This window comes from Ixodes scapularis, unplaced genomic scaffold (genome assembly GCF_016920785.2).
Source record: "Ixodes scapularis isolate PalLabHiFi unplaced genomic scaffold, ASM1692078v2 PGA_scaffold1__304_contigs__length_218370807, whole genome shotgun sequence".
Taxonomy (NCBI): domain Eukaryota; kingdom Metazoa; phylum Arthropoda; class Arachnida; order Ixodida; family Ixodidae; genus Ixodes; species Ixodes scapularis.
This window is the reverse complement of record NW_024609846.1, coordinates 31441851-31462227: the sequence shown is the minus strand read 5'-3', so window position 1 is coordinate 31462227 and position 20377 is coordinate 31441851. Positions and strand designations below refer to the sequence as shown.

Below are 20377 nucleotides of genomic sequence, written 5' to 3'. Positions count from 1 at the left end.
ACCGTGGACTATTTCCACGACAGCAGTGACGATGAAACTGATAGTGGTGACACTGACACAGAAGTCCCACGAAGCAAGGGCCAAGAAAAAGACAAAAGGCGTGATCCTTTGTGGAAAGTCAAAGAGTAAGAATCAGACTAAAACTGTGTTTTCTGTTTGAATCTAACAATAACGCCTTGTTTTCAGCTTCCCAGCCCGCTTCGCGGATTCGCCAGTTTTGCCTGAAGTCCACTCGAACGCCCCCAGTTCAGCATTCAACTATTTCAAGAAGTATTTTCCAGAGAGTTTCTGGAAGTTATGCGCAGATCAGACGAACCTCTACTCTGTCCAAGTGCGAGCTCACAGATCAGTGAAGACAACTTCATTGGAGTTGCAGAAACTGGCCGGAATTCACATGATCATGAGTCTTTTTGGACTTCCGAGGGCTAGGCTGTATTGGTCTAGTACGTTGGCAGTGCCGCTTGTCACCGAGAACATGGTGCGCGACCGATTTTTCGAGCTGCGTAGTATGTTGCACTTCGTCGATGTGACAGCAATCACGGAAGCCCAATCGCAAAACAAGTTGTTTCGAGCAGAGCCTATTTTCGAGTGCTTCCGAAAGGCTTGTCTTGAGCTTCCTCGCCCGGAAAAGCTCTCCATCGACGAGCAGATGATACCCTTCAGTGGACGGTGTCCTGCTCGTCAGTATGTCCCCAGTAAGCCAAACCCCGTTGGCTTGAAGAACTTTGTCCTGGCCACAACTGAGGGGCTTGTACTTGACTTTGTGATTTACACGGGGAAAGGAACCGTTCCCGATCATGACCTGAAGGAACTTGGACTTGGTGGTGCAGTCGTAAAGCGCCTTCTTGAAACAGTCCCGACCGAACAACCCGTCCAAGTGTTCACAGACCGATTCTTTACAGGTCTGAAGCTAGCAGACTTTCTCATCGAAAGGAACATTTACTTGACCGGCACAGTTATGTCCAACAGAACAGGAGGAGCACCAGCAAAGCTGCCGAGCGACAAAGAAATGGCGCGGGGCGACTCATGTTGCGTTGTTCGCAACGACGATAAGGTCTGCATTACAAAATGGAAGGACAAAAAAGGAGTCACCCTGCTTTCGGCTGCGCTCGGTATTTCGCCGGAAGGAAAATGCAAAAGGTGGTCCAAAGAAGAAGGAAAAAAGGTTGAAATACCTCAGCCAGCATGCGTCAAGGCCTACAACACGGGCATGGGCGGTGTGGATCTAACTGACAGATAGGTCTCCTATTACAGGACCAAAATACGTACAAAAAAGTGGACCATTAGGGTTTTTGCTCACTTTCTGGACCTGGCGACGATAAACTCATGGATAGAATATCGGAGTGACTGCAAGCGTTGTGGCGTTGCAAGGAAAGACACTTTGGACCTTTTCGAGTTCAAGAGTAGGATCGCCGAAGCGCTGATTCGTTCATGTCCGAAAGTTCAAGCTGATGGAGAGGAAGATGCTCTGGAGTCAGATGAAGAAAGTGAGTCCGCTCCCCCAGCCAGAAAACAGCGGAAGGTAGTTCCACTTCCGGTCGATGAGGTCCGCTTCGACATGTACGGACATTTTCCTGAGCACGTACCCTGCAAGTCGCAGATGAGATGCAGAAATCCCGGCTGTACCGGAAAAAGCCGCATCCGGTGCACAAAATGCGCCCTATTTTTTTGCTTGCAAAACAGGAATTGTTTTCGCGATTTTCATACTTCCAAGACCTGAGGTACCCACTTGGGCACAACGTTTTTCTCCCTTGCATGTGAAATGAATGTTTTTTCTTTCTGGGCAAATGTATACCAATACCACTCTTGACATATTAAATGAGTTTCATGTTTTTTTCTTTGGTACTTTTCTCTCAGGTCTGAGGAGGTTAAGTGAGGACAGCTACAGTTCGGGATGTTCTGGTTTTAGCCCATTTTGATAAAGCCGGCTAAGGGGTCACTTTTCAGTATGAAATTGAAGTTGTACATTGCATGGTTACAACAACACATATGCAACTAGGTGCTGTTGAAAATTGGGCGAGTTGGTTATGCATAGTTACAAAGAGGGAAACAGCGCCTAAAGTATGGAGGACAAAGAACAAGGAACACACAGACTGAGGGCACGTGTCACAGCTCTTGAAGAGCTGTGACACGTGCCCTTAGGCGATGGTCCGATGTATGTTTGTCTGTGTTTTTATGCCTATGCCGGTAGATGGTTTTCCTGAGAAAAAAAACAGTTGTCAGTCAGCACTCGGTCTGTGTGTTCCCCGTTCTTTGTCCCCCATACTTCTGGCGCTGTTTCCCTCTTCGTAACTATGCAACTAGGCAGGTGAGAAATTGTAAACAAAAGCTTCACAAATGTTTTCGGGTATGAAGTATGAATTCCGTGCATGTCACTGCAGCTCATTAATGATAAATAGTATGCGTGAAAAATCTGCAGTCTCTTTCCTCCCTACATAATGGGCATATTTACAAAACCATCGCAACATCTAGTCTATATACTGAAATATAGCATTGTAAAAGTGTAACACATACATTACTTGCAACTTTTTTTTGGAAGAGGGGGGGGGGGGGGGGGGTCGAATTTTAGGTATGAAGCCTGTCAACGTTTGAAGAAAGAGTAGAGTCGTTCGTCCCTTTTTCGTCCATCATCTCCGTACTTTTTTTTTTTTTTGCATGTTTACGTTTTCTTTTTTTTATGTTGCGTTTTTTGGATTTTGTTCACTTGGAAATCATGTACCAGCTAAGGAACTGAAAAGGGGAAATTGCATTCACTTTTTATGCGCATATCATAGGAAGCACACGCGAAAAGAGCGGCTCTGCAAACTGAAAGCACCATGTAGTACTTGCTCGAGACCCCAAAACAAAGCGGTACGGTACACTACGGTACGGTACTACGAGGCGCATAAGCGAAAAAGCCTTTTCACTTACCGCGCCTCGCAAGTTACAAACTTACCAGTTTCCAATAAGGAACCTTCTTGTACTGCGGCAATTTTTCAGCGCTTCTGCAAACGAGAAATAACAGCAGGTTTGAGGAACGCGCTCCACGAACCCGCCCACGCGCGCATGCCGTAGGCACCGTAGGCGTAGGCGTCGACGGTCGACGGCGTCGGAACCACGTCGGAACGACTGCCGCGCGTCACAAAAGCGCACCGCGTTGTTGCTATGACGACGCGAAGGCACTCAGTCCAAAGTTTGTGAGAAGAGCGTGTTTAATACCAGTGGCGCGTAAAAAAGCTACGAAGATACGTGGAACAAGGAGCAGACGGCGGCGCTTTCTGGTTTTATCGGTGGAGATACAATGAGGATTCAAACATTACCGTCGCGTCGTCGCGTCGGCAACGTCGGGCCGTCGTTGTACCAGTTGTACCGTTGTACCAGGCGGCGCTGGCGGCGCCAGCAGTAGACCTGTGCGCCGGTCAGAGATCGCCGGCGGCGGCGCGCCGGTGTTTGTACCTCCGGCGGCGGCGTGTTGACGGCGCGGGGATCAACGGATCGGCGGCGGCGTGGCGCGGAAGAGGGAGGGGAGGGTTGGGGGAGGGGTGGGGGGATGGGGGAGGGGGTGTAAATTAGAGAGTGAGGGGGAGAGAGAAAGGAGTCGTTTGAATTTGGAAAGCAAGATGCAAATACCATTAGAAGGAAGGAACACACCTTTTTATTTTATTTTATTTCTGGAGAGGTATGGACATTGCCTTCGCTGTGAAGAGTGCGTCCGTTAGAAGAATCAGGTACTTCGGCGTCTTGTTTATTCTCGTTTGTAAAAGAATATGTCGCCGGCTGGCAGCCGCGGCGCAAGATCCTCCGCAAGACGAGGACCGACGGCAACAGGCATTTTATCACCGCGTTCCGCCTCACCACGCGCTTGTCGCACGCCCCGTGCCTAACAAGTCGACCGAGCACGTCCTTCGATTTATAGAACTCGTACTCATTCGGTACGCCGCAAGCCGTCATCACCGACAACGACAGGGTCCTAACCTCTCGTTCGGCTTCGCGGTACTTCGCCGACAGGCACATTCAGAGCATCCCTAACAGTACCTTGGCTCCCGAAGCTAACGGCTTTGTCGAACGCGCCAACGGAAAAATCCTTCCATGTCTGCGCGAAAGAAAGTCAACGGCGACATCGACCATTGGAGCGATTATCTCCAGGCAACCAGCTTTCGAGTAAACCAGCAGCCGTACGCCAGACTCCAGAAATCACCGTTCGAACTCCTGTTCAACTTTGTCCCACGTCGACCAATGGAATTTTCCTCGCTTCCCGACGAGGTCGGTGACGTCCGCGCGAACTGCGACGCTGCAAACGCGAACCACGCTTACGGCATGAAGCGTTCCTACGATGCAAAATATCGACCAGCTCCATACAGCGTCAGGGACAGGGTATGGTACACGAACGGCCTTCCTACCTCGAAACTTGGCCTGCTTTTCCACGAACACTTAAGTCATCACCAACGTGAACAATCAAACCTACACCATTTCCAGGTTTACCCCACAAGGCACACCGGATTGCCGCCAAGCTGCCGCACGATAGCTCTTTTTTTTTTTTTTTTTTCACGAACAACCTGCAGCGATTGACGTCGATTTCAACCAACTCGCCTTGCACCGCAGCAGATCCTCCGATTACAAGCGCATCACGCCGACGCCGCCCTCCACGATGGCTAGACGCATAACAGAGGATCATGACAACATTAACAAAATGTGCGAGGGCGCAAGGATTTTGAGCTCGGGAGTGTAAGCAAACACGCTGGCGGGAAAGACCCGTAAGGAGAGCCTCCCCTACTCGACCGGATGGGAGCTCGACTTCGACCCCCGATGCTGGATCCCGGCGTGGAAACGAGAAAGAAGGACCCCTAGAAACACGACGTGACACGAACAAGCCAGGCGTGTGGATCAAAATAAAATACGTTTGAAAGAAGCCTGAAAACGGACGCGAATATAGCCCTCTTATCAAATTATTTCACAAAGTTTTCATTAAACCGTTTTACGGTCTACAAAACCGTTCAGTCCGTTATAGCACTTTAACAACACAGGCGAGCTGGTGAAGAACTTCCATACTAACGGGAGACACGAAACGATAAAAATAACGCACTAGACAACAAGTCTCAAACACAGCTTTTATACCCGTTTTCACGTCAAGAACTCTAGTAAAAAGAGTCCGACTCCTTGCGAACCACTACTAATTTCCACCTTTATCTGGAGAATTAAGATATATGTAGCTGGATTCCACTATATGTGTTATCAAGACGTACACGTTCCAGCGCCAAAATCATTGCTTCTTTCTTCGACAACCAAATCTCGTAAGACTTTGCGTCGCGTATACGAACATCTTTGTTTCGTGTATGTGCTCTCCCCCTTTGTAATGCCTTCGGGCCCTGAGGGTACTTTAATAAATAAATAAATAAATGCTCGAAACTTCCTTTTTTCTTGAAAAAACGGATGTAGCTTATTTGAACAAGGAACGCTCCTCACCACCAAAAAAGAACTTTTAAAAAAAGGGTATCACCATACACCCTTTTGTCCCATATAACGCACCCCAAAACTTTAGTTTGACGCACAGCGCACAGACGGCCATACATTTAAGAAGGGGCTTGATAACGGAGCGATATAACTTCTGAAATAGCTAAAGTACGTATCAAAAACCACAGAAAGAAAGCACTGAGGTTTTGCACTAGGGCTAAGAAAACCTCGATTATCTTTTTTGTAGTCAGTAACACGTACATTAGCTATGTTAATAAGTTGTACCACACGGCTATCAAGCCTCTCGTGAAAGTTAGTACCGTCAGATCGACGTCTGAAGTGTTGGGTGTCTTATAGAAGACAAAAGGTGTAAGAATACACCCTTTTTTTAGAGTGTATACGTCACTGAAAGCCGGACACTCAGACAGATCCAAATGATTCATGGTCACACCAACCTGCCACCCAGACGACCCCGCTTGATGACTGACCAGCCACATGCGATAACAGGCAACTCCATCAGAACCCTTACTAATGATACACGCGTGACGAGATGTCCCTAGACTCCCTACAGCGTTCAATTCGCTTAATGAAACGATCGTGTCGACAAAACGTGTGTCCGTGAAACGTGTGCCCATGAAAAGTTGTCTGCAATACGTAATTCCACGAAACGAGTTTCGACGAAATGAGAGGGTCCCGTACACCACTCCTGCCTGAAAAGTTACATTTGGTTTCTTATGTTTTTTTCTGGAGCCCCTGAATACCACCAGAAAGGGGGTTGACCTTTCTAATTTGTGCTGAGCTTTGAAAACTAAATTTACACCGAACCTATTTGCCACTGATATAAAGTTATGAGAGATTCCATGGCAGTAAGGCACACCCACACCATTCTTCACAACCGGTTTTTTCACAGGAGCCGGATTAAACCTTCAGCACCTTGAGCACAACTCTAACAATTACATCGTGGTGATGGCCCGCTTCCAGACGACGCATCTTTTGCAACTCAACTGCCTCACCAACCCAAAACATACGGGATTCTTTACAGGCGTTATTTATCGCAGACGCACTTACACCACTCTTAACTATTTTCAAGTGACAGCTGTCAGCTGCCAACATAGACGCTGCCAGCAGAGGCTTGGCTGATTCCTTGCCGTACCTCCAGCACAGGCCCTTTTCCGTGTGCAACAGTAGGTCTATAAGTACTCAATTCGACTGCTGCGATGGCAGGGTTCTGCAGTCCAATCAACAAGGACCGCACAACCGTGTCAACGTGTACATAAGTCTCGTTTAAAAAAATAAAAAAAAAAAGAAAAATCTCGGACAACACTGAAGCAATTCCCGACCCGATACGCACACCCTGTTTTTGAATAAAAAGAGAACCATCAAAGTCTACGGCAGTGGACTCTAAATGAAACTCCAGAATGCTGATAAAACTATCCCAGTGGCAGACTGCAACTTCACTAGATTATCATCACACCACCTCCTGACCCTTATTAACAGCTCCGACTTATCCATAAAGTAACATAAGTCCTTGATGTCTACAGTTGTCACATCGCACCTTCTCCCATGATGTGGATTCAATATTTCAATCAATTACTCAGAGTTTTTGAGTGACAATGGACTGTTGCTCCACTTCTGTCAGGCATTTCTAGATAAAAACAGACAATACCTTCTACCAAGCTCAATTTTCGTTCACAACCATTTTAACAATTACACCAGGATGGGATTGTTATAGTCGGTTACAAGTCAAGAAGGTAGGAGAAGCTCCTCCCACAACTGTGATGCGCCCGTTTTAAATCTCTCCGCGGTCGAAAGAAGAGTTCACTGGAAGCGCTCCTTGTTCCGCTTCAATGGATGTCCACTTGTCTCCGATCCCACTTTTTCAGAAAGCGACCTTTGTATTCATCGGAGAGGGAACCGAGCCCCTGAAAACAGCCTTTGTATCCATCGGGGGGAAGCTAATCCCCGAAAGTCGTATTTGTTTCCGTCGGTGGGGGAGAACTCTAATCTCCCTCTCGTGGCTTCCACAATGCTAAGTCAAAGTCGAAAGATAAAGCAAATATGTACAGAAAGGCAAGACCTGCCTCGCGCGTTGGCCGCGACGTCACGGAAACGGTGGGACGCTATTGGATGCGGAGGTGGCGGAGGGATATCTGATTCCCTTTGAGGGGCATTTGCCGCTACCTTCTTAACCTGTAACTGACTATACAGTTGTGCTGAAGGTGTAAGGAACGTACGTTCAATCCGGCTCCTGTGGAAAAAACCGGTTGTAAAGAATGCTGTGTGTGTGCCTTACTACCTTAATTGGAATCTCTCGTAACTTTATATCAGTGGCAAAGAGGTTCGGTGTAAATTTAGTTTTCAAAGCTCAGCACAAATTAGAAAGGTTAACCTCCTTTTCGGGTGGTCCTCAGGGGTGCCAGAAAAAAACACATGCACAACACGTGCCGGAACTATTGATGGCGTCCGCCTCAGTTATCTCTCTAACAGTCTTATCTTTGTGCCTAGCGAGAACAGTGGAAGAAGCAAATAATGGTTTGCACCTGCAGTCATGCGTGGTTTCAATCGACTTTGCAGAAAAAGAGATAGTGTATTTGCGGTCCGCGGCGGGACCACGGATTGGTTGAGATGTGGTGCGGTGACGCAGTGTGTATCTACACTGAGGCTCTTGGATTAAATCAGTTGACAGTATCTTCCTCTGTCTAAGCCTTAAAGCGCAATCATGTTTTCTCACGCACAATACCAACTCGCCCAACAATCAGCAATGGTAGGAGAGTTCTGAGGGAGACCATTCGTATTTTGACCTCTGGTAATTTAGTAAGCACACCGTCCTTGGCACTAAACAGTGACGTGAGGCGTTTTTTGTGTCTGTTTTCTAAAAATTGTAAGGGCTGTGCTGGAGCTGGAGTTTCCTATTATTGCATGTGGCTGGTCAGCCCTCAAGGGAGGTCATCAGGGTGACTGATTGGTGTGAATCATTTAGATATGTCTGAATCATGAATGATATGGGTTCTGTCTGAGTGTCCGGCTCTCGGTGACCTAGTGAAGAGTAGGTGTTTCTTGTTTGGTGGTGAGGGTTTCGAGGTATCTGTAACAACGTTCGTTGTTCAAATAAACAACGAACGGTGTTTGAGACTTGTTGTTTTGTCCGTTTTTTTATCGTTCCGTGTCTCCGTTTTTTATGTAACTTCTACATTTATTGATATATTTACAGGAGTAAAAATGAAAGGCAAAAAATCTATTCATTTTTATGCATAATATAGTAAGTAAAACTCATACAGAAGCAAAAAAAGAAAACACCAATACCCCCCCCCCCCCCCCCCCAAAAAAAAAAAAAAAAAAAAAAAAAAAAAAAAGATGGTGGCGCCGGCGGCGCGCCGGATTTATTGTGCGGCGGCGGCGGCGGCGTGCTGGCTCTGGGGACTCCGGCGGCGGCGCAGGGCGGCGGGAGCAAAACAGGCGGCGGCGGCGGCGCGGCGCGGCGGCGCACAGGTCTAGCCAGCAGTACTTCTGCTCAACTTTGCGCGGAAAACCGTTCTCGTGTTTTTTCCCGTGCTATCTGGTGGCCGCCTCACACCTTCGCTTTCGTCGAGTACCGAGCTACCCGGAAATCGCAAACTCAAAAAAGACAAAGACCTTGAGCTCGACGCCCGTGAGCGCCGTCAAGGTAAAGCAGAACAGACACAAGAATCCCGGCTCGTCGGACGACGAGATGCCTACGAGCAAGCCGTCGGACCTCGCGAGGGGTTGGGAGGCTACCCTGTGCGACGACGACGACGACGACAAAGCAGCGGTCAAGACGAAGGCACCGGCCAAGCGCAAACGCGACCAGCGAGGCTCAGCGCCCGCAGCGTCGCACTCAAGGCCAGGGAGGACCCAAAGCTGTTCTGGTCGTACATGAGCAGGTTACAGACCAGTAGCAACAAGCCAACCTTCGTGAACAACAACGTCCCTCTCACATCCCCACGGGATATTGCACAGTCGTTCGCCCAGCACTTCGCCGGTGTTTTCAACGCTGCTGAGCCCACACCAGACATTGACCGCCTCGTGCAAAACATTGAAGAGAACACGCCATTAGGGATGCCGCGAACTTTTTTCGAATCGAAGTTTCGATGATCGAATCAAGCGGTTCGAAAGGTTCGAAAGATTTCGATTTTTCGAATTGTCTATATCGTAAAATTCGACAGAGGTCGAATTTTCGAACTTGTTAAGCTAAGAAGTTCGACGCTTTTCGAACCGTCGAACTTATTACGCTAAAAAATTCGATCTTTTTCGAACTTTCGAACTTATTGCGCTGCAAGGTTCGATGCTTGTCGAACTTTCGAACTTGACTGACCAAAAATTTCGATGAATTTCGAACTTTCGAACTTATTTATCAAGAAGATTCGAAAAGTTTCGAACTTTCGAATTCTGAAAAGTCAGAAGTTCGACGAACTTCGAACTTTTAGGGTAAAAGTTCGACGTTCGTCGAACTTCGAAAGACCGGCGGATGGTTTCATTTGATTTCAAGTAGTGGGGTACATTCGTAATTTTTTTTTCTCGAACTTTTACACGCGGTGCTGCGTTCCTTACGAAAGACAATGTCATTTATTTCAATGTTCTGGCATGCTTAGGTTTAAAGAAATAAATCCCCGAAGGGGCGAGGACGGACGACGGGTTTTTGACGATTATCGTTTGTGCCACATTTGAAGCACGCTGCAGCCGGAGCTATTTATGGTAGATATGTTATACTTTTTTAAGAATGATCTATGTATAGCCTAGGTAAGTGCCGTCTTAAGATGTGATTATTGTTATTCAACGTGAGTTTCGAAGAAATGTCCAAACATGTATCTGCATGCAATTATGACCTAAACTTGATATTTATTTTCGTCTAAGTTGTTTGAGGTATCGCATTTAAATTAACACCACAGACAGTACATATCATTGCCATCTGCAGAATACAAAATAATATATTTATTGTTTTTTCACGTTAAGGAATAAATTAACTCATTGCAGAAGATTTCTAGTAGTGTTCAAGTTCAGCACGTCATTAAAAGAAAACTTTCTTTTTTTTTCGCTTCACGTTTTTGGGACGTGTTTCTTTTAGCCTGTACGCATTTTGGTAAAAGAAACTTGTTTCGAAGTTCTGAACCTCTGAATATGCAAGAATAGAACACTTCCGACGAATTCTTGATAGTTTTTTTCTTTCCTGCATTTTATTCCCGCATTTATTCTTTTTTTTTTTTTTTTTTTTGTTACTGTCGGCACAGGTGTTTAGGTCGAAAAGACAGCTTTGAACTTCCGAACCACTAAGCATGTGACGAGCAGTGCCTTCTAACAACGAGTTTCTAACAGTGACCATCTACGCAACCTTTTATGCAGTGAAGAGCGACAGTAGCTATACATATGCATAAATAATTTCAGATTAAAATAAGCTCGACCACGCCCTCTTTCTCCGTATTGTTTTCTTTAACAGTCCGAAATACCTGCAAGGGGGAAAAAAAGGCTGAAGCCCCCCCCCCCCCCCCCCCCCCCCCCCCCCCGCTACCCTCTTTCCCCCCGTTTTTCCTCTTCCGACGCCACTTGTATGGTAGAACGCTCCTCGACCTCGAGTTGTGTCGGCTTTTGTTCTTTTTGCGAGGCGATTCCTCCGTCCCAAAAAATAAACCTCCAGGACAATTATAAACTTCACCGGATCGGACTACTACCAGCGTGCAAGGGGTGGCGAGCTAGTTTGCCTGGTCGCTTCAAGGTTTTTCTGATCCTCAACCTCCTGCTCGCCCCTGGCCGTTTCGAACTGGATGAGTCTTGTAAAACAGTGTGTTCGTGCAATCATTACTGCGTGATAAAGACCCGGCCCCCCCCCCCCCCCCCCCCCTCCCTTCCGGGGCTGGCGGTCACAATTCTGCACTGGCAAATATTCTAGCACGTCCGGGACACTCGTCGTCTCATTTAATTGCCTTACCAACTTCGCAGAATCTAGATATCACACCCTAACTTTTCTAAACTTGATTTTGTGAAAACAAGTGAGTCGTGAAAACGTTATTTGAAACTGAAACTGTAGAAAAACTTGAAAATCGGACTTCAAACTTTGAAAACTTGGATTAAAAAAAAAATTCAAAATCTTCGAAGTTTTTTTTTTTTTTTTTTTAATTTAGCGTTAAAAGAGAATCGAAACTTTCGAACTTTTCGAACTTTATGCCAAAAGAAATTCGAAATCTTCGAATTGTTCGAACTTCATGTCTATAAAAATTCGAAGCGTTCGAAGTTTTCGAATTTTTTTTTACAAAGAATTTCGAAATCTTCGAATTTATCGAACCTGAAGTAAAAAAATATTCGAAATATTCGAATTCGAAATTTTAGAAACCGTAAAAGCTTCGAAATCTTCGATTTCGAAACTCCGCTGTGGACAAAAGTTGCGAATTTTTCGAAATCGAACCTTGGTCGGTACGAAAATATCGAAATTTTTCGAAATCGAACCTCCGTTCGCTTCGCAAATATCGAAACCTTTCGAAATCGAACCAAGGGTGGTTCGCGACATCCCTACACGCCATGCCCTAGCCTCCTGATGCCCGACATAACTCTGTCACTCGAGCACCTTCATTAAGCTTTTCGACAAATTAAGCCCTCGCTCTCACCAGGCCCTGACAACTTCCCACCGGCATTCCTCAGGCTGCTCTGCCCGCGGGTATCCCCATCTTTGTTATCAATATTCCAGTCTTTCCTGGACACGGCTGCTGTTCCAGACCTCTGGAAGCGGGCCTTGGTGACGCCTATCCACAAAGGGAAAGGCAAGCCTGTGAATGACGTCTCATCGTATCGGCCAGTCCCAGTCACTTCGATCCTGTGCAGAACTTTTGAGCGGATGCTAAATCGTACCCTTCTAGATTATCTGTCCGCCAGCAACATACTCTCCTCGTCGCAGCATGGATTTAGGCCAGGAAGAAGTTGCGAAACTGCCCTGGCCACCATCACGCACTACATAAGCGATGCGCTGGACGACCACACTTCCACGGACCTCATCCAACTAGACTATAGCAATGCGTTTGACACGCTGGACCATCACCTTCTTCTCCAGAAGCTCGCAGGGGTTGGTGTACACGGCTCCCTGCTACGTTGGATAGCTCGCTTCCTTATTGGTCGCTCTCACAAGGTGGTGTTCCACGGGTCTTCGTCTGAGGACTTCACCATTTCCTCGGGTGTGCCACAAGGCTCTGTGCTGGGACCCACTCTTTTCTCAGTGTATGTTAATGACATGCCGAAGACGGAGAACACCCTGCTTATCCAATACGCCGACGACACAACCATTTTGTCCCGTTTGAACCACCCTTCTTCTAGCTCCCGCCTTCAAGACCACATCTCCCTGATTGCAGACTGGTCTGCTGCCAACTATCTACGACTTAGTTTCACCAAAAGTGCTGCTATGCGCTTCAGTAAGAAGAAGAGTGTTGACCCCCCTTGCTATTCTTTCTCTGGCACTCCTGTGTCCGTCGCCACACACCTTCAAATTCTGGGGGTGACCCTTGCACCTACTTTGGATTTTACCTTACATATTTCCAACATCGTGGCAAAGGCACGTCGAACCCTCGGGTTCGTCACAAGGGTGTCGCGCTCCTGCGGTCCGGAGGCCTTTCGGATCCTCTATACCGCTCTGGTGCTCCCGCGTTTAGAATACTGCGCTTCCATCTGGAGCCCCTACCAAGCCCACCTCTCTCAGCGTCTGGAGGGGGTCCAGCGTCGCACAACACGAACTCTCCTGTCGCGGACGGACCGGACGCTGGTCACCCCCCAGACCTATGAGGATCGACTGAGGCGCCTCAGCTGGCAGACATTAGACCATCGACGGGTCGTTGCGCGTGTGAGACTGTTGTGCCGCCTCCTGGACGGTTCACTAGAGAACACTTATCTCAACTCGGTCCTCCGCATTAGTAAGCGGTCCGGACAACCCGAGCAGCTACGGGCTCGCACAGTTCGCCATAGCCGCACGTTTCTTCCAGCTGCGATCGAGGCCTTCCTCTCGGCGCCCCTGGATGTGCGCTTCCCCATCCCAGAAGACCGGGCGGGATCCGCGCTTCTGTGCCGAGCCTTTTCGCGGGCGCGGAATTGATTGTGTGGGGAAGTTGCGTTCGGGCCGGGATTGCGGGACGCGCGTTGCTCTCGACTGTTGCCGTGATGGGGGGTCCTGTCGCGGGGGGGAGGTGATTGGGATCGGGACCTGGCTCGCCCTCCCAAGGTGTTGGGCCTTTCTCGGTCTCTCCCTCCTGGCAGGGCCCCCCGTCGCGGCGATGGAAGTCGCGCGCGCTTCGCGATTTCGGTTTGGACGCCCTCTGAGGACACTCGGGCCGTGCTAGGGCCTCGTAAATGCGACCGATTGCGTAACACCCCCCCCCCCCCCCTTTTATTATTGTTAATATTATTTTTTTTTTTTTTTAGTATTGTGTGTTTTTTTGTTTGTTATGTTGAACTTTGTTTTCGTTTCCTGGGGTTGGGCCAACAGACGCACCAGCGTACGGGCTTCCGCCTTTCTGTTTCGCCTCGCACGCCCCCAGGAAAACACCTGTCTGTGCAAATAAAGATTATTATTATTATTATTATTATTATTAGATGTCCAAGCGTCCCAAGAGTGAGGCCCCTGCGACCATCGACGACGACAAGCCCGCCGTGACGTATACGCGGTGCAGTGCGTGCCGGCAAGTGCTGGACGCCTCTGAGATCCGGCTGTTCGAGGGCGACACGCCGGACGCCGTCGACGAGTTCCTGGCACTCACAGACCCCAAGCTGAGCGTGTTCAACGAGGCAGACGACGGCGGTGACGGCGTGATGGACACGCCGCAGCACAAGGTGACGCAGTTCTGCGTGTACGACAAGCACACGCACTTGTGCCCGCTCGACAGCGGCCTCATCGAGCGCAACGTGGAGCTGTACTTCAGCGGCTACGTGAAGCCCATCTACGCGGAGGACCCGTCGGCCGACGGCGGCATCGGCACCAAGGCGCTGGGCCCGATCGGCACCTGGTGGACAGCGGGCTTCGACGGCGGCGAGAGCGCCATGGTGGGCTTCACGACCCCGTACGCCGACTGCGTGCTGATGGCGCCGAGCGAGCAATATGCGGTCATCATATTGGTCATCGAGACCGTGGTCAGGGACCCCAATTCCACGTACGAGGACCTGCTCAACAAGCTGGAGCTGACGCCGCAGGGGATCGGCAAGTACACCGAGGACATGCTCCTGCGCAACGCGCAGTTCGTGGTTGACCAGGTGCAGAGCTTGGACGTGACCGCGGACGACGACGAGACGACGCTGATCGCGACCCCGTGCCTGCGCAGCCTGGTCAAGCTGGCCGGGGTCACGCTGGGTCAGCGCAGGGCCACGCGGTGCGACCAGCGCGACGCGGCTCGCAAGAAGCCCGTCGGTACGCTGACCACGACCACACCGCTCGACCGGGATGTGTTCGAGGTGCTCTTCGGGGAGCAGATCGACGACAAGGCCGCCGGCGCGCCCCGGCACAAGCGGTGCGGCGTGTGCGATGCCTCCCAGCTGCCGGACTGCGGCAAGTGCGAGGCGTGCCGCGACCAGGTCAAGTTCGGCGGCAGCGGCCGGCTCAAGCAGTGCTGCGAGGAGCGACGCTGCCTCAACAAGGTCTTCCAGGAGGCCGAGGAGGACGACGGGGACACAGGGGAGATGGAGGACGCCATGGACCGCAAGGCGAGCCAGGTGGAGGCCGATGGCGGCCGCAAGAGCACCCGTCGCAAGGGCTCCAGCGACGTGCGCTGGACCGACAACAATCCCGTCGCGTCGCACGACAAGAAGGCCTACTTCGGCCGGGCCATCGTGAACGGCCAGGAGCTGCGCTGGGGCGACTTCGTCCTGGTGACCCCTACTGACGTCGGAACGCCCCTGTACGTCGCCCGGGTGGTCTACCTCTCCAAGAACCCTTCGGGCGAGAAGATGTTCCACGCCCACTGGTTCTGGCGTGGCTCGGACCCGGTCCTCGGCGAGACCTCTGACCCCCGGGAGCTGTTCCCGGTGAGCGAGTGCGAGCATCAGAGCCTGGGCACGGTGAGCGACGTCTGCAGCGTCGTGCGCAAGGGCGTGTCCAAGGACTGGTTCAGCCGCGGCGGCAGTTTCCGTATTAGAGTGTGCTCGGGGACGAGGACGACGGCCGCGCCTTCTACCAGAAGGAGTACGAGCCCCAGCAAGCCCGCTTCGTGGATCCGCCCGAGCTGGTGCCACCGGGGGGCTGCGAGATGGCCCACACCTGCGTTTCCTGCCAGAAGGCCGAGGCCCGGCACAAGCGCGAGACGGCGATCCCCGGGGAGGTGGTCGAGGAGGAGAACGGCCGGCGGTGCTACGCCAGCGTCGCCTCTACACCTTCTCCGTCGGGGAGCACGTGCGTCTACCTGGCCCCGGACGCTTTCCAGTTCGGCCTTAGAATGGCCGCCCCCAAGACGGGCATGTCCTCCAGGAAGGGGGATGTCAACGAGGACATCTACACGGAGCAGTACCGCAAGCGCACAGAGTATGTCAAGGGCTCCAATGTGAACATTCCGGAGCCCTTCAGGATCGGCAAGATCCTTTCGATCCGGGGGAAGTCTGGGAGCGGCGACGCCTCCGGCAGCCCCGAGCGGTTCAAGCTGCTGGTCAAGAAGTTCTATAGATCCGAGAACACGCACGCGCCCAAGCCCGAAGCCGACCTGAACTTCCTGTACTACTCGGAGGAAGAGGCTCTGGTGGACCTGAATCAGGTGCGCGGGAAGTGCAACGTCATTTACGGGGAGAACCTCGCGCGGGACACAGACGACTACCTGCAGAAGGGCCCGCACCGCTTCTACTTCAGCGAGGCATACGACGGCAGAACGAAGACGTTTACAGAGCCGTCTTCGAAGGCCCGCATGATGGGCTGCCTCGGCAAGGGCAAGAGCTCCCAGAAGGCGGCCAACGTCGAGGATCCCGAGGAGTACTTTGTCCTGCGGCAGGAGCTCCGTGGCCTCGACGTCTTTGCCGGCTGCGGCGGCCTGTCCGAGGGCTTCCACCGGTCCGGCGTGAGCGAAACCTGCTGGGCCATCGAGTGCGAGGAACCGGCCGCCAACGCCTTCCGGCTCAACTTCCCGGACGCGACCGTCTTCACGGATGACTGCAATCGCCTGCTGCGCCTCGTCATGGACACGGAGAGCGTCAACGAGCGGGGTCAGACCCTGCCGCAGAAGGGGGACGTGGAGATCTGCGGGGGGCCGCCATGCCAGGGGTTTAGCGGCATGAACCGCTTCAACTCGAGGCAATACTCTCCCTTCAAGAACTCCCTCATCGCGTCCTACCTGAGCTGCGAGTACTGCCGGCCACGATTCTTCGTCCTGGAGAATGTCCGCAACTTCGTCTCGTTCAAGCGCAGCATGGTGCTCAAGCTGGCCCTGCGCTGCCTCATCAGCATGGGCTACCAGTGCATCTTTGGAATCCTCCAGGCCGGCAACTATGGAGTGCCGGAGACGCGAAGGAGGGCCATCATTCTGGCGGCCGCACCCGGCGAGAAGCTACCCCTTTACCCAGAGCCGAAGCACGTCTTCGCGTCCCGCGCCTGCCAGCTCTCCGTGGTGGTGGACGACCGCAAATACCTCTCCAACTGCAAGTGGTCCTTGTCCGCGCCGCTCCGGACCCTCACCGTCCAGGACGCCATGCTGGACCTCCCAGAGATACGCAACGGTGCCAAGCGTGAGGAGATTCCCTACGGCGCGGAGGCGCTCACCCCGTTCCAGCGGACGCTCCGGGGCGGCGGTGCCGTGCTTCGGGACCACATCTGTGAGGATATGGCGCCCCTGGTCGAGGCCCGGATGCGCCACATCCCGCTGGCGCCGGGCTCTGACTGGCGTGACCTGCCCAACGCAGTGGTGCTACTCTCGGACGGGTTGACCTTAACCAAGAAGCTGCGCTACACGCACCACGACCGCAAGAACGGCAAGTCTTCGACGGGGGCGCTTCGCGGCGTGTGTCCCTGTTCGAAGGACGCGCCGTGCGACCCCGTCTGCCGCCAGGACAACACCCTGGTCCCCTGGTGCCTGCCGCACACGGGTAACCGGCACAACCATTGGGCAGGGCTCTACGGGCGGCTGGGTTGGAATGGCTTCTTCAGCACAACCATTACAAATCCAGAGCCGATGGGCAAGCAGGGCCGGGTGCTCCACCCCGAGCAGCACCAGGTCGTCAGCGTGCGCGAGTGCGCACGTTCCCAGGGCTTTCCGGACACATACCGGTTCTTCGGCACCATCTTGGACAGACACCGACAAGTGGGCAACGCGGTGCCGCCGCTGCTCGCTCGTGCCATTGGCCGCGAGATTTTGAAGTGCCTCGCACAGCGGCCTGCAGGACGGCTGAACTTCGTCGCCGCATCCAAGAATCCCACCTGCCCTCGAGGACGACTCTGGGACCCATCATTTTGCATTGATCGATTTTGCGGCGGAGAATCTTTAGAATTTTGCAACCACAATTGAGCCTTTTAATGTTTGTGCTGCGCCCAGCAGTACAAGCTCTGTGAATACTGCACCCAGCAGTATTCACAAAGACTTGATTGTGCTTTGTTTGCGTGCCTGCTAAAAAAAAAAAGGAAATGTTTCTATATACATACATTTTTTTAGCGCAGTGTTCTTGTATCAACGACAAGCGTGGGAAGATGTAGTAAGGGTATTTCCCAGGCCTATTTTACATTGCCGTTTGTTGAGCATGAGCGTTTTCCCCTTCGAGTACCACTATGGAGTGACACATTTTTCACCTTGGATTTATAACTTTGGGGAGTGAAGGTCCAAATGTTTAGAATATTCACTGTTTTATGCAAGTCCAGCTTGACAGGCTGTGAAACAAACTTTTGGAAATTTTTTATCGTGAATAAATGTTACATAAAATAATCGCCCGATTTAATTATTTTCTTCGTGCATCAGTCCAGTTTTGGATGCTTCATTTGTAACTTGCCCTTTGTAAAGCATTAACTTCAGCACTCTTACGTGTTCAATTGTAGTGCCTCCAGAACGCACAACACGAACACGCTGCGACAAGAGCACTCAACCAAGAGGCTTCCTACCTACCTATATGCTGTAGAGCCACGAATAACTTCCTCAAAACTTCCCCCAGCGCGCGCACGTCTCGACAGGTTGCGCACTCTTCCGTCGGCGCTTTCATGTCGTGCGCCGACGGAAGATTGTAGTATCCTCAAGCTGGCACAATTGCATAGACGAAAGACTAGGAAGTCTATTCAAATTTGTTCCTTATCACGACCACGAAGGGCTTTAATCTCGAGCTTTTTGTTCTGAGTTGATGTCTACATTTGTTCCGGTCTAAACTGGGTGCCTACTGAATTTTCAGAAACTTAGAATATTGGCGCAAATGTCACTCATGGAAAACAAAACAAAAATTGTCCAGCCCATCCACTTCACGTGAAGATGGAGAACCAGTGAAGTTGGTCTTCCATCTTCACGTGAACCTCGAGTATAATTCCTAGAGGACGACCTCAAGGACAACGCGCGCCCACATTTGAAATCCAGGGAACGACGGTACTGCATGTGTATGCATGAACCGTTCCCTGTCGTCGGTGTGGCTGCCTGAACGTCTTATGCAACGTTATGCGGAGAGCAAGTCGTCTGCTTCATGCACAGGGTTTCCGGTGACGTCAGAACGACGCCGATTTCTGATTGGCTCTGATTGAAGGATAGTGGGGTAGACCTCAATGCAAGCTGCCTCGAGGTCTACCCACTATCCTTCAATCAGAATCAATCAGAGCTCGGCGTTATTATTACGTCACCATAACCCCTGCAAAAGAAGCAGACGAATTTGCGCTCCGCATTGGGCACAAACTAACATTGCCTTGTCGTCAATGGAGGACATTTCTAAAGTTGCGCACTCAAGCTCCACCTAATTTCACGCCCGCGGTTTCGGCGGCTTCACACACACCTAGCTTTATTGGTTTTATCGCCCGAGAACTTTCCCATTATTTATATTACCCTTATCAGCACGCTCTCCATTCCAAGTACTTTCGGGCATAATTAGCGAAAACGCTTTGTTCTTATTGTTTCCATTGTCAGCAGTCTCCCGTTTATGCTTCTACGTGACGTCATGGCATCACGTGATTCACGGTGTCACCTGACTTCATTACTTCGCGTGGCGTCACTGTGCAACGTGACTTGAGATAACATGTCACGTCATGGTGTGAGCTGGCGCCGGTTAACAGGTGGCGCGACGTGACGTAGGAGTCGTGTCCAGCGGCGTGACGTCAGTATGGAATATTTTGGCGGAGTGCCGAAAATTGCCCGCGTCGATACGAAGCGCGGTCTACGGCGCGAAACCCGCGCAGTGTCCCACTAACTGCTATCGCAGTATTAATTCGCGGGGTGTTTATTTTTAATAACCTCATTACCGCCAGAAAATCACCGCAGGTAGTAGAGCCAGGTAATTACAAACTAAAATTTTCACTCGTCCGTTCAAAATATACAACCACCGGGTTTAACTTTTTTTTTTCAAATAATTTTATTTTGAATTGTTTTTAGAAATATGGCCGAATCTTCACTTTTGATTAGTGCTATAAAGCATTTGTGCGAATACGCGAGTCTTCGATATAAGAAACGCGGAATTCGATCAAAATTTCTAGACGCGGTCGTATTTAAGGCTTTCAGAATAGCGTCGCATGTTTTACAAATGCACAGTCCGGCGTACGTGAGTTCGCCATTTTGGAGCCCTGAAAACCGGGCGAAACGCGCGAGTATTGCAGTGGATGACTTTGCCCTTCGCTCGCGTGCACTGGGGGAAAGCGAGGTTTTTGCAGCCTCCGTTAGCACTCGTGCAAAAAGAGCCGCACGTTCCTGACATGATGTGCGCAGCAAAAGAACCCCTACAGCCACAGTCAGACTCGCCGCGGACACGGTAGCAGAATTATGTGCGCCTCGAGCACGTCGGAAGCAGCTTCGTACATGCTTCGGAAATGTCTATTTGTCTT

General features: G+C 50.9%; 2 protein-coding genes across 2 annotated transcripts in view; one reads left to right on the top strand and one right to left on the bottom strand.

The window, feature by feature from the left end:
- LOC8052808 (ATP-dependent translocase ABCB1) overlaps positions 1-20377 on the bottom strand; it is a 107865-nt gene that overhangs the window by 58909 nt on the left and 28579 nt on the right. Inside the window, exon 3 of the mRNA XM_029975472.4 lies at positions 2936-2984. Coding sequence (XP_029831332.2) covers positions 2936-2984 — 49 coding nt within the window. The remainder of the gene's footprint in view (positions 1-2935; positions 2985-20377) is intronic.
- LOC120840336 (DNA (cytosine-5)-methyltransferase PliMCI-like) lies at positions 14154-18284 on the top strand. Its single transcript, XM_040210817.3, is given in 2 exon segments — positions 14154-15538; positions 15541-18284. Coding segments are annotated over 2 exon segments (3660 nt in total). The 5' UTR covers positions 14154-14226; the 3' UTR covers positions 17889-18284.